This window comes from Delphinapterus leucas, chromosome 14 (assembly GCF_059928025.1).
Source record: "Delphinapterus leucas isolate spDelLeu-1000000601 "Yukka" chromosome 14, BTC_Dleu_Yukka2, whole genome shotgun sequence".
NCBI classification, from domain to species: Eukaryota; Metazoa; Chordata; class Mammalia; order Artiodactyla; family Monodontidae; genus Delphinapterus; species Delphinapterus leucas.
In genome coordinates, this window is record NC_143142.1 from 65,497,433 (window position 1) to 65,511,436 (window position 14,004).

General features: G+C 40.3%; 1 protein-coding gene across 7 annotated transcripts in view; it reads right to left on the reverse strand.

Moving 5' to 3' along the window:
* Nucleotides 1-14,004, reverse strand: part of DYM (dymeclin) — a 370,859-nt gene that overhangs the window by 288,721 nt on the left and 68,134 nt on the right. For all 7 annotated transcript variants that reach the window (XM_022584514.3, XM_089895164.1, XM_089895160.1 and 4 more), the window contains exon 6: nucleotides 8,649-8,721. In XM_022584514.3, the coding sequence (XP_022440222.1) occupies nucleotides 8,649-8,721 (73 nt within the window). The remainder of the gene's footprint in view (nucleotides 1-8,648; nucleotides 8,722-14,004) is intronic.

The following is a 14,004-nucleotide window of genomic DNA, read 5'->3' on the forward strand; positions in this document are numbered from 1 at the left end:
CGAAAAATTTTATAATACACAATATTGGCAAGGCTCTGTTAAATGTTTTTGGTGGGACTATAAATGATATACTCCCTTTAGGGAACAAGTTTTTACCAAATTTATTATATTTTTATCAAATTTTAAAATGGTCACACTTAACTCCAATTCTAAGACTTAAATGAGGACTATATCTGTATATATGCATTAAGTGAATGTATGTATATGTACTACATCCAGACAATGGAGTATTATTCAGTGCTAAAAAGAAATGAGCTACTAAGCCACGAACACAGAGGAACCTTAAATGCATGTTGCTAAGTGAATGAAGCCAATCTAAAAAAGCTACAAACTGTAGGATTCCAACTATATGACACTCTAGAGAAGGTGAAAATATGGAAACAGTAAAAGGATCAGTGGGGTGACCAAGGGTTAAGGGCGTGGGAGGGATGAACAGGCAGAACACACAGGATTTTTAGGGCAGTGAAAGTACACTTATGATATTGTAATGGTGGATACATGTCATTATGCATTTGTCAAAACCCACTGACTGTACAACACACCAAGAGTGAACCCTAACGTACACTATGACTTGGGCGACAATGATGTACCAATGTAGGTTCATCCACTGTAACAAATGTACCACTGTGGTGAGAAATGTTGATAACAGGGGAGGCTATGCGTGGGAGGAAGGGTATGGGAATACTCTGTACTTCCTGCCCAATTTTGCTGTGAATCTAAAATTGCTCTGAAAAATAAAGCCTTTAATTTAAAAAAAAAAAGAAATAGTGTCATATTATTTAGAAATACATATAAAGGTAAGATAAGGGTAAAGATTTATATAAACCACCAGAATAGTCAAAAACGAAAAATGACTGTCTCTGGAGAGCAAAGGGATATAGGACAAGGAGATTTGTTCTCATCATAAGCCCTTTGTGCTATTTGATTGTCTTCCCAAACCATGTGCATACATACGTTACAATTTAAAATAACTGCATCAGCATTAATGACTAGCATGAAATCTCCAAAGGTAATGCAATCTGGATTGTGCCCAAAAAAGAAATCACTCTGTAAAGAATTAACTTATATAAGTAACACAAAAAATTAAAAAGGAAAAGAAAATCAATTGTTTGACTGTTGGTAGAATTAAAAGTTGTAGTTATTAATATCAAACCACCTCATTCATATTTTGCTATACGTGTATTAATAACAGCAAAAGAAATTAACAAAAGCATCCTGTACCAGTCTTGCTTTCATAAGAGTAAAAATTCTTTGAAGGCAGAGATTCAACATTTTCAGGGCTGAGCTACCTAAGAATCTTGCAAACTGACCTTAGGAAAGTCACTTCCTTTCTCTCTACTTCAGTGCCATTATACATAAAATGAAAATGTATAAAATAAGCTTAATTCTAGTTCTAAGAAATTCAATGATTATACGCCTCTAAATAGTCCACAACTTACAAGGAAACATGCAAACACAGGCAAAATGACAGTCAGGATTCAGGACTCTGCTTTAGCTGCTGCTAATCTCTCACACCTAATGCCAGCCTAGAACCAGTCCTCCAAAGCAGTCAGAGAAGCTCCTCCAAGCAGCCTGACCCAACAGGAACTTACTTCGGTTCCCACACAAACTATTCAGCCTTGTTCTTTTGAATCTCAGACAAGCTGCGTCCTATGACCACTATACTTGTTAATGACCAAGTGCTATTACTTTTTACTGAGAAGTTTAAAATAGGAAAATTGACTCAGAAGCAAACATATTGTTTTTCTTAAGTACTTAGTATGTGTAAAGCAACACAGTTTTATAATCATAACGCATTTTAAAATTTATAAAAGCATTTTCGAGTGCATTACTTTGGTCTTCAACGCAATCCTACGCAACAGAGTAGGCAGTGAGAGCGCTAGACACACCTCATCCCAGGATGAGATGCTCCCTCTCAGCTGCAGGCCCCTCTACTGCAGCTCAGGACATGGTGTATTAAACTAACAACTTGCCTGGCTGTTCCTTCAATGGCTACATGAGTTGATCTCCAAACTCAAGCACTTCAATCTCCACATCTAAACTATTAAACAACTGAACCAGATGTGTTCAAATGTCTTTTCCAAGTGACAGTCTATGATCTACGAACCCCAATTTTAAAATGAGAAAACTGAGGCCTGGAGTGACAATGCTGATGAGTGGTAATGCTAGGATTCAAACACTACCTTCTGGATGCAGAATTAGTGGTGTTTTTTCCTCATACATAATGTCTCCTACACTTCTTGGCAACACTCAATAATGCAATTATGAACAATCTGAGCACATAGTTTATAATATCAACATTTGTGGTACTGGATATATCTCAGTCAGATTTCTTCAATAAACCTGGTAAAGGCTTACATATTAAAATTTTTTAACCGGGGTTTTTTCCCCAGAGGCACCAGAAATCAATTTTCAAACTAATAAGCTATTGTGAACTTAATTCTGTTTTGGTATTTGAAAATGCTATCATCTTTAATTCAGTGCTTGTAATGTCTTAAACATCTAATTCAATCAGAAAGCTACACCAGATATTTACTTTACAGCACCTAAAACTTAAATGCTGACTTGTTTTAGCTACCCACTCTGCTGAGGCTGGATTTGAGAAGAGTTTGGGTATCAACATGCAGGGCCGTACAAAGACATTTTCCCAACAGTTAGGCCGTTCACTGCCAACGTGGGTCTCTCCAGTTCCTTCACTCTCAAAAACTTGCAGACTTCATAAAGAAACTGTTTATGGCTCTTCAGGTTCTTGAACCACCTACTTCACCATTGCCACCAAAAGTTTTCAATATTCAGATTTTCCAAAGTATAACATCTAAGCCAATACCAACAACTATGGGTTGAATAAATGTGTATTTTATATCATTTTATTACATTTCATAAATCCAGTAAAGTTAATTTTACCAATAAGATTCTTAATCAGTTTCATCCCTCCCCAAATACATCCAAAATGGATTTCAGAGAACTAGCTCTAAAATATATATATCATGTTCTTTTATATCTTAATAAAGAGAACCCTAAACCTAATCAAACATTTAGTCCTTTTAACATTCAAGTCTTTACTCCATCAAACCACATAGCTTCTCCAGCCCTAGTCTCCCACAAACCCTCCACTCTCATCAAACGAATACACTTGTAATTCTCCAAACACATTAGACGCATCCAAGAGGTCCCTATGCAGCTCCTTTCTGCCTCCTTGAAGACCTAGCCGCTGCTCATCACTACAGCTCCCAATGACTGCAGCATGTATCAGTTGTTCCTCTTACTGGGCTATCTTTCTACGCATCTATCCATCTCTAAGCTCTTCCAAAGTCATGCCTTTCTTTGCCCAGGGCCCAGTACCGTAAATACACATAGTTTAGTATATTCATAACATATGTTTTTGTGGATGAACTTAATGAAAAGGAAATTATTATATTGTGAAGGGATCATCTGGGGGACTACTGAGATACAATGCTGATTGTCCATCCCTAAACTAAATGGCTCCAGACTAGTCAGCATTTATAGCTAATTAATATACCATTTCCTTAAATATTGTCAGATGTAATTTCTCAGTGTTTCGGTTTCTAGTAGCCTCTTTCCACTGCTAACGTCTATAAGACACCTAGTGTTTATAATATAATGTACCAACTGCAAGGGGCTTTGAGCCACTATATCCGCAATGGAATATGCCTTAGCACACTACTGTGTTTCCATATAGACCAGATGATGAGAAACAAACAAAATATTTAAGCACATTGAATAGTTTGTGCTTCCACAGATTTACTCATTCAACAAATATTTTTTGAGTCTTCCACTTGCCAGGCTAACCTGAGTACTAAGGGGACGGCAGTGAGCAAAACAAATGTTAACGCAGGAAGAGCCCTTGTTTTCATGTAGCTTTCATTCCAATTTCTTTCAGAAATAACAGGTAACATGAAAAGCAGTGATACGAGCTTCCCTAGTGGCACAGTGGTTAAGAATCTGCCTGCCAGTGCAGGGGACACGGGTTCGAGCCCTGGTCCGGGAAGATCCCACATGCCACAGAGCAACTAAGCCCATGCACCACAACTACTGAGCCTGCACTCTAGAGCCCACAAGCCACAACTACTGAGCCCGACTACTGCAACTACTGAAGCCCACGTGCCTAGAGCCCGAGCTCCACAACAAGAGAAGCCACCGCAATGAGAAGCCCGTGCACCGCAACGAAGAGCAGCCCCTGCTTGCTGCAACTAGAGAAAGCCCGCGCATAGCAACGAAGACCCAATGCAGCCAAAAATGAATAAATTAATTAATTAAAAGCAGTGATAAGTATTAGGACAAAAAAATAAAGCATGATAAAAGGACAGAAAGGGACTTCCCTGGTGGTCCAAAGGCTAGGACTCCACACTCCCAATGCAGGGGCCCAGGTTCATTCCCTGGTCAGGGAACTAGATCCCACATGCTGCAACTAAGGATCCCGCATGCTGCAACTAAGACCAGGCACAGCCAAATAAATAAATAAATATATATTTTTTAAATGGACAGAAAATGAGAAGCGTGCTATTTTACGGTAGTCAGAGCGGCTGTTTCTAAGAAGCAGAACTTTGAGCAGAAGGAAGCTTGAAGGAGGTCAGGACAAGAGCCATGCAGATGTCTGAAGAGAGATATGCAAGGCAGCAGAAGGAAGGTCGAAGGCCTTGAAGACAGCAGTGGGTTGGCATGTTCCAAATTAGCAAGGACACCAGCATTATTGAAGCAGAATGAGTAACATGGACAAGGTCAGCAGATGACATCAGATACCCCTGCACTGAAGCAGCAAAGTCCCACTACACAGACATACACACACTCCTGGAAAAGGCGGTGAAGGCAATCCAGTTTGAATATGGTATCTTTATCAATATATAACATGAAAAAACTAAAGTTTCTTAAATTACAGAATTAAAAAATCTGCCCATCAGGGCCAGGCTGAGAATTAAGCCGTCCCAATCCTCCTTACTGAGTTCACAGGTTGATAAAGGAGAAGACACATAAATGGATCTCAGAGGAAGGGGCTGGAGCCCACAGAAAGGCCCACTCTAAGCAGGCCTCTCACGACGTGTCCAGAGTGAGGGCACAGAGGCAAGGAGTAGGGCCTGTCCTTGACAATGGCATCATTGTAAACAGCTAAGAGTGATAGCTTTGACAAAAACAATAGCAACGAACAGAGACAAAAAGACAAGGAAAGACATCCAGTTCAAGTTCTCAAAATAAACTCTATTTCATAATAAAAAAGCATCATAAGCAGTCCTCAAAATGTAAGTATTAGGCCCATACAAGCTGCTTATGCTGCTAGGGCCCCACCTAAACTCCATCACTGGGAAGAATCACGGGGTCTCATTCAACCCTCACGGTAACACTGAAAGAAGCAAACTAGTGTCACAAATTCTAAGCGTGTGCTTTCAACCCTGGCCTGCCGACCATGTTCCATTACACTCTCCATTAGTGTCTTGAGGGACATACCTTTATCGTACCTTATTCCTCTCTCATTCAACTCCTTGAGATCAAGAAGGTATAACAATTAAAGACAAGGTTTTACTTTTGGAAGACATTTCAATTCTACTGGATCAACCCAATATACACTAAAAAATGTCAAGTCACAAGACGGTGCCTGACTTAATCTTTCTTTTAAATACATATATAAACGCTGAGAGGTGTGGTGTTAAGGAAGGATTCCTGGAAGGTGTGTAATTTGAATCTTTGAAGACTAACACCTCAGAGAATTAATATTTTATCAAGAAATCCAAACTGAGAAGCAGTATCCACTTACTACTTAAAGGTCCATTTTCATTACAAATGAATTCCTACAAATTCTGGGAGTTTAAGCTTCCACAGTTGATCCTGCTCCCTTAATGATGAAGTATCAGTTAAAATGTATAGATTTCTAAATGTCTATCTGCCTCTGTTCTTGGTAATCATTTGCTTTCAATATTAATAGAGTGATTTCATAGTCTCAAACAAAACGTTTAAGCTAGTTTCGCATTACCCACGATGGCGATTAAAATTAGCCTCCTCTTGCTGTTCACCCGCTAATGTAGCACTGGCACGCCAACGTTAAACTTCAACGTTTATAGCCAGACTGATGATAGTCAGGTGTGTCTAGACCATCCTCAGTTTTCACAGGTTAACATTCCTCCTTAAATTATAAGCTGATTGGTAACACTGCACTATGGTTATAGTAGATGAAACATTTAAAGAGTAGGTTGGTTTCACATGGAAACTGTTACCAAGACAAACCTTTTTGTAGGATGGAGTTCCAAGAACATTAAATCATAAGAAATTGTTTCAGCAGCTGGTTAAAGCTGAGTGTACGTAATACAAGACATCTGGTTGTCTGTGCATTTTCAGTTCATTTAAAAAGTATAAACACATAAAACACTAAAATGTTTGATTTATTACAACACTGCTTCCTCCCCAAGAGTGTTTAAGTGGCTGGTCTACTTATTGTATTCACAGCTTATTTACTATCTAAAGGGATTTATCATTTCCATCCCCCTTAACTTTACCATGACATTTTATCAACAACAACAACAACAAAAGGCACTCACTCATTCAGGATATATACAAAATTGCTGGTATTTGGCAACAACAAATGTAATAGAGGTAGTGCTACTTTTAAAATTAAATCAGGAACACATGAAGCACCACACATACTGCGATATGCAAATAGCAGGCAATATATGTGTTCCCCTTCCCACATCTGACCATAAGTAACAGAAAGCTAATAGCCACAGTGGCTTAACCAAAATAACTGTTTGCTCTTTTCACATAAGGAGAAATCCAAAGATAAGCCATCTAGGGTTGGTGTAATGGTTCTATAACTTTATCAGTATCCCACACTGCTGGGACACTGTTCTTCGTGTGTGGCGCCCATCTTCATAGTTTCAACATGTCCCAAACACTGCCTCCACATCCAGGAAGGAAGAGAAGGGCCAAGGGCAACGGGCTGAAGGTACGTGCTCTGCAAGTTCATGACTTCTGCTTACGTGTAATTGGCTCAAACTGTGTCACAGAGCCATATTTAGTTCCCAAAGTGCCTGAAAACTAAGCTGGGCACACCCTGCCCCCAACAATATTGGAGAGGAAGGGGAGAAAGGATACCAGGCATGCAAAGAGCTGTGTCTGTCACAAGAGTTCAACTTGCCTGGGACATTTTTCCCGTGCCCGTCCCTGTCAGTGATTCCTCAGTTGTCTCAGCCCTACCTTCCAGGCTGCACGTCACCAGACCAAGTCACAACAGGCTTTGGTGGCTCTCATTCCTAAATCTATATTACAATTTTGGATGCTGCACTTGTGCACAACAGAGGCCAGGAGCCTGTTTTCTCACAAATACCTGTCTTTCCTTTTTGGGCCACAGGCAAGTGGCACATTTCCAACGATATCCCCACATAGACTGAGATTCTGTGATGATAAATCTTAAAAATCTACTTTTTTATTTCAAAAAATAATTCCTTTAAAATATGCATTCTTGGGAATTCCCTGGTGGTCCAGTGGTTAGGACTCCAAGCTTCAGTTGCAAGGGGCATGGGTTTGATCCGTGGTCGGGGAACTCAGATCCCGCATGCTGTGCAGTGTGGCCAAAAATTAAAAAATAAATAAAATAAAATATGCATTCTCGATGGGGGGGTCGAGATCACCCTCAAGAGGGTGAAAATTGGTTCTTAAGAGGTGAAAAACTTCATAGATATTATAATGATGTGTGGCCCTCAAAAAGGCCATAGCACAATACACAGATATTCAGTGTATCTGGAGTATTCAAATTTCATTAGGACTTCAGAGAGGCAATTAAGAAAAAAAGGTTGAGAGTAACTGCTTTAAAAGTAACAGACATTTTGAATCACACAGAGACTGCATTCAGCTGTAGTGACAGAAATCAAGTTGTAACAGTGTAAACAAATAAGGGTCTAGTTTTCTCACATGAGAATTCCAAGGGTGGGGTATGGGGTAGGGGGAGGAGGTGTAGTAGTTGATGACTTTGGTTCAGCAGCTCAATGACATCAAAGCAGAATTTTCTCTGAGTCTCTTAGCTCTTGGTGCCAAGATGTTCAACACAACTCTAAAGAGACCCTGTCCACATTCCAGAAAGCAGGGAAGTGGGCTCTCACAAGCAAAAATATACGTATGCCTCCTAGATGAGTCAGGTCCCTTTAAAGAGCTGCACCCATAAGTTTCATTTGAGGACTTCCCCCCCACATCTCACTGACCACACATAGCTTCAAGAAAGGCTACAAATGGAAATCTGACCTCTCCAAAAAAGGCCAGATATAGCAATAAAATCAGGAAGCAAGGAAGAAGGGGAGAACAAATAACGGGTGGAAAACTAGCTGCATCTACCACATATATACTAGATTTAACTGTTTCCCTCTCAAACCCTTGTTTACAGAGATTAATTCTGTGCCCATCATACGCTCAGTATTGCTAAAGAGCTTATTTTCCCCTCAACAACATACAATTCTTGTGTTGATGACAGGTCGTCAGAGTCTAAATATTAGGCAAGAGAGATAGAAGAAGCCCATGGATGTACACGGAGGCATACATAAAAAGCATACGTGAAAGTACTACACCACAACCCACAAACTCTTCAACATGATCAATTACCATCTTCAATATACAAAGAAGATAAAACTAATCCTGGCTTAGCCAGAACTTACAAGAGTGGAATATCAGTGATTAACTGCATCAAACAGCACAGCAATTCTTCCAAAAGATCTTCTGAGTCAGAACCTGGTAAGACACATAAAACGTTTTTGAACACAGTGTAAAATAGAATTCGGTTGTTCAGCTCATAATTTGTTTTTTTTTTGGCCACGCCATGCGGCATGCAGCTCCCCAACCCAGGATCGAACCCGGGCCCCCTGCAGTGGAAGCACAGAGTCTTAACCAGTGGACCACCAGGGAAGTCCCTAGAATTCAGTTATTCAGAAGTTTAGTTTTCATTCCTAATGAAAATAAGAATAATTATTATTACAGAAACTCGAACACTAATGTTGACCTCTGAATAAAATCTATGTCATGAAGCAAGTCAGCATCTATCATAATCTTCATCTAGTAGAGGAATTGTTTTTTTTTTTTTTTGCGGTACGCGGGCCTCTCACTGTTGTGGTCTCTCCCGTTGCGGAGCACAGGCTCCGGACGCGCAGGCTCAGCGGCCATGGCTCACGGGCCCAGCTGCTCCACGGCATGTGGGATCTTCCTGGACCAGGGCACGAACCCGTGTCCCCTGCATCAGTGGGCGGACTCTCAACCACTGCGCCACCAGGGAAGCCCTAGTAGAGGAATTTTGATCACCAGCTATTTATTCTATCTCTTTTAATGCTTGAAGGTTAACTATGGCTTCTGTAGGCCAGTAGTTTTCAAGTTTCTTATACCGCACTATGTTTTTTCAAATAAAATCTGATACTAAAGTCAAATAGATAAAAATTCAAGCTGCTCCAGCCGCTCTGTTTGAATCAGGAATAGACTATCTGCACCTTCTCCCCCAACGAATATCTGACCTAACCCTTGATCTCCTTGATGAGCCTCAAAGTGCCTTCTCTGAACCCACGGAGCCCCACCAATCACAGAATGAAACCCGCTAAGAGGCCAACCACCTCTTTACAAAGAGCCAAAGACAAAACGGCTTTCCCAAGTCACAGAATAAGTAAGCAGCGAAGGTAGGTTACAAATTACTGTTCCAATAGAAATGCTCCTCTGTCCCAAACTTCTCTAGGCCAAGTGACCTTCTAACTTCCAAAGCCAATCAGGATCTCACGTGGCTCCTGGCTTTGGATATTACTGACACCTACTCCTTCATGAAGTTCTTTCTTCTCTCAGTCCCTATGCCTTCTTTCTAACCTACTACTTTTCCTATTCATTCCCAGTATCTGCTACCTCAGAATGCCTTTCAACATTGACATGTTCCCCCAGAATTCCACTACCGGTTTCTTCTCTTCATGTCTCACTCCCTGTGTTCTCCCTTCATCAACCATCACTTACACACTGGTGATTGCTAAGTCTATGGTTTTCCTCTCAGCCTCTCCACTGCATGTCATATTTTTATATCTACTTACCTCCCGGCCACCTCCACCTAGATACTTCACTGGTACCTCAACCTCAACACACTCAAAACTGAACTCCTCTTTCCCAACACTTCAAATCCAGTTCTTTATTCTTTATTGTCCTTTTTGGTGACTACATCAGTAACCCAAGCCCCAAACCCAGATGATTCTCTCCTACTCATCTTTTTATAACCAATCAATCTCTAGGTCCTCTCAATTACACAGTCTGCCCCTCTGATATTTCCTCTTTCCTTAACTCCTTGTCATTCTTTCGTTCATTATGTCATCATTTTAAACAAATTTACTAAATTAAAACTCATTCTGGAACTTCTTTAAACCTTCTTAACTAGTACTCCTACCTCTAATTTTACTCCTCTCCAATCCAAAGCCCAGATCGCTATCAGAGGGAGCTAACTAAATTCCATCCTTTCATTCTCCTGGTTTAGATCTTGTCAATTGCTTTAAGCTGATTACTACACATCAGAAAAAACTCAAAGCCCCAAACTACAGTATGTCAGACCCTGCAAGATACAAGCCCTGAATCCCTTTCTATCTTTATCTCCCACCATTACTCCCTTCGTGATTTATATTCCTGCAGTGCCAAGCTGCCTAATACATGCCGTATCATGCCTCCCACAATTACATTCTCTCTTCCTGGAATGCCCAAAAAACCTGATTTTGTTTTTTTTTTTTAAAGCCCAACTTTATCTACCTGAACCATCCTCAGTCTTCATCTCCTCCATAAAATCCAACTCTCTTGCCTCACCCTGAATAAAAATAATCATCTACACAGCACCTACGCCTTGTGCATCTGTCTGTTATTATAAATGTTGGTTGCAATATCTTAGTTTCTGACTACATGTAAAGCTGGCCCCTATCAGACTTTGTCCTTCTTCAGGGTGATGACTGACAAAGAACTTGGCACATGATACACACTCAATACGTGTTCACTGAAGTGAACACAGGTGTCTAAGTCCAAATCTAGTGGTTACTTCCAAAACATCAAAGCACTTGGAATCCCAAAATGAAGTTTAGCAATTCTGTTTTTCTAGACCACAGTATCTCCTGGTATCATTAGAAAGTATGAAGAAATTCCTTCCTGCCTCGCCAAAAATAGAACTGGCACAGTAGCCCTCTGAGAGGTCAGTGCAAAGCTCGAAGAGATTACTCTTTCACGCTGAAGACACGAATCAATGCTAAAAAGAATACACAGCAAGAATCAAGTTCAATAACCACATTAAATCTCATTCTAGAAGTGGTAGGCTTATAGCTCAACTAGTGAAGAAAGTCAGGAGAAGATATAACTAAATCTCTCTCTGCCAAAGCTGTCCAACAGGATCACCTTACAATGCAGGGGACGTGGGTTCGATCCCTGGTCAGGGAATTAAGATCCCACATGCCGCCAGGCAACTAAAGCCCGTGTGCCACAACTACTGAGCTCTTGCACCTCTACTAGAGCCCACGTGCCGCAAACTACAGAGCCCTCACGCTCTGGAACGTGTGCGCCACAACTAGAGAAGAGAAAACCCACACACCACCACTAGAGAGACGCCCGCACACCACAACAAAGAGCCCGCACATCGCAACAATAAAAGATCCCACATGCCACAACTAAGACCCGACACAGCCTAAAATAAATAAATAAATAATAAATGCATCTTAAAAAAAAAAAAAAAAAGCTGTCCAACATAACCCAAACGAGTTAACAACCGATTCCAACAAGTTGGTTTGTTGGCATATAATACATAATACTTATTTTCTGAACTGTCATTCCTTGGCTTACCCCAGAGAATGTGGTGACCCAGACCCAGTAAGAACATTTAAAGTCACTCACTGATTCCCTAAAGAACATTTTAGACCAAATAAATTAGCCAGTTTAATAATATACCCCTGGTTCAGCCAAGCAGCCAGCACAAGGTTTTTTTTTTTAATACTTATTTATTTGGCTGTGTCAGGTCTTAGCTGCGGCATGTGGGATCTTTTGTTGCGATGCACAGGCTTTTTTCTAGTTGTGGCACATGGGCTTCTCTCTAGTTGTGGCACGCGGGCTCCAGAGCACAAGGGCTCTGTAGTTGTGGCACATGGGCTCTCCAGTTGTGGCACGCAGGCTCAGTAGTTGCGGCACGCGGGCTCTACATACTCAGTAGATCCCACAGTATGTGGAATTTTAGTTCCCAATGAAGGATCGAACCAGCGTCCCCTGCATTGCAAGACAGATTCTTAACCACTGGACCACCAGGGAAGTCCCCAACACAAGTGTTTTAATTACAGAAGGTGAGGGAACAAATACTCAGGACACACAGATGGTGCTTGATTGGATTTTTTTCCTTCCGGGGTGTAAACACATCTAATTTTCAAATCTTAAAATGGCGACAAGGATCCTCTCTTTGGTTCCATGTGCCATTCACATCATGACCTCAGCCAAGTTTACAGCTGGTTAATTAAGGAGTACATACACAGCTTTGTTATCAATGTAATACAATACTAATGAAAATAATGATAAATCCATTTCATACAAGTAAAGAGTAGCATTTCAAGGCCAAAGGTCTAACAAAACTAAAGGCAAGAATAAGCAAATTCCAGGTGAAATCTCTGACAACTTCCATTTACTAAAGCAAAAACATTCTTGCATAATACTATATTCTTATTTCTGGGGCTAATCTAGAAGCAAATAATTTCACAGCAAGTGAAGAGTGACTGCTTAGCAGGTTTTACATTAAGCAAGTCACTCATATTGCATTAGTTTCCAAGCATTTATATCACTTAGCTTTCACGTGAGGCCAAATATCTTCCTTAGTTTCAATAAAAACAAGTAAATATAAAACTCACCTGCCAAAAATTATTCATGCATTTCTCACAGGAAAGAGAATCTTAAAAGTCCTTGAAATTTGCACGTTCATGACAAAGTAAATTGATGTTCTTTGAGTAAAGAAATTTGCAGAGATTCAGCGTGTTTACTGTGTTGTGAACTTTTATAACCTAGAGCTGTTTTTTTAATCTCTTAAAGGGTTTTAAACTGCCTCTATATCTCCAGTTAAATATTTTAATATTTTAAATCATGAGCATTCCATTCTCTCTAGCTCACAATAATCTTAACAATAACCCTTAAGGAGCAGGTATGATCATCATCATTTTACAGATGGGAAATCAAGGCTTAGAGAGGTTAGCTTACTTAGAGTAAGTGGCAGAATTCAGATTTAACCCAAATTCAGACTTCCAAAGGAGAAAAAAAAAACAAAACCCTTACAAATTACTTCTATAAAGACCTGTTTCTACAAGCTGGGAAAAAAATCCAGTCAACCAATCCATGTTTCACTGAAGACCCTAAATACAAATCCCTGGTAAGTGAGTACTCTGAGCCACGTTAGGGGACAGATTGGAAATACCACATATTACTTTACACGTCAAGGTGACAGCCTACACATTCGCCTACACATTCATCAATACATACTCAAGTTCTTGACTTAAATATCCAATTTACAAACAATCTCAAACAACTAATAAATACAGACTCTTATTACGAATAGCTTGCCGATCAGCGTCACTGAAATCCCACCCCTATCCCTGAGGTTCTCCCATTTTAAAGCCCAAATGCTACTTCCCGGGTCCCTATGAGCGTCAGCAGAGGAAGGTGCAAAGAAAGAGAAAGAAAGACAAGATTTATGGTCCCTCACAGCTCTAATAAATCTACACCTGAAACTAAGCTGTGGCCAGTCCCTGTTAGTGCTTTCTGCTCGGCACCCATTCAGAATCACGGACTAAGATTCAACTCTCTTATTTTGGCCTTAGGGAGACAATCAGAGATAATAAAATACTGTCATAACCAAACGCCTTCCATCAGAGTTGGGGGGAGGAGGGGTGGGGAAGAGAGAGAGAAAAGAAAAATTTTTAAAGCACTCATTCGAGGAAGGGGAAAGACAGCACTGACGGAAAACAAAGCAGCAGCCAGAAAAAAAGAAACATATGGGTC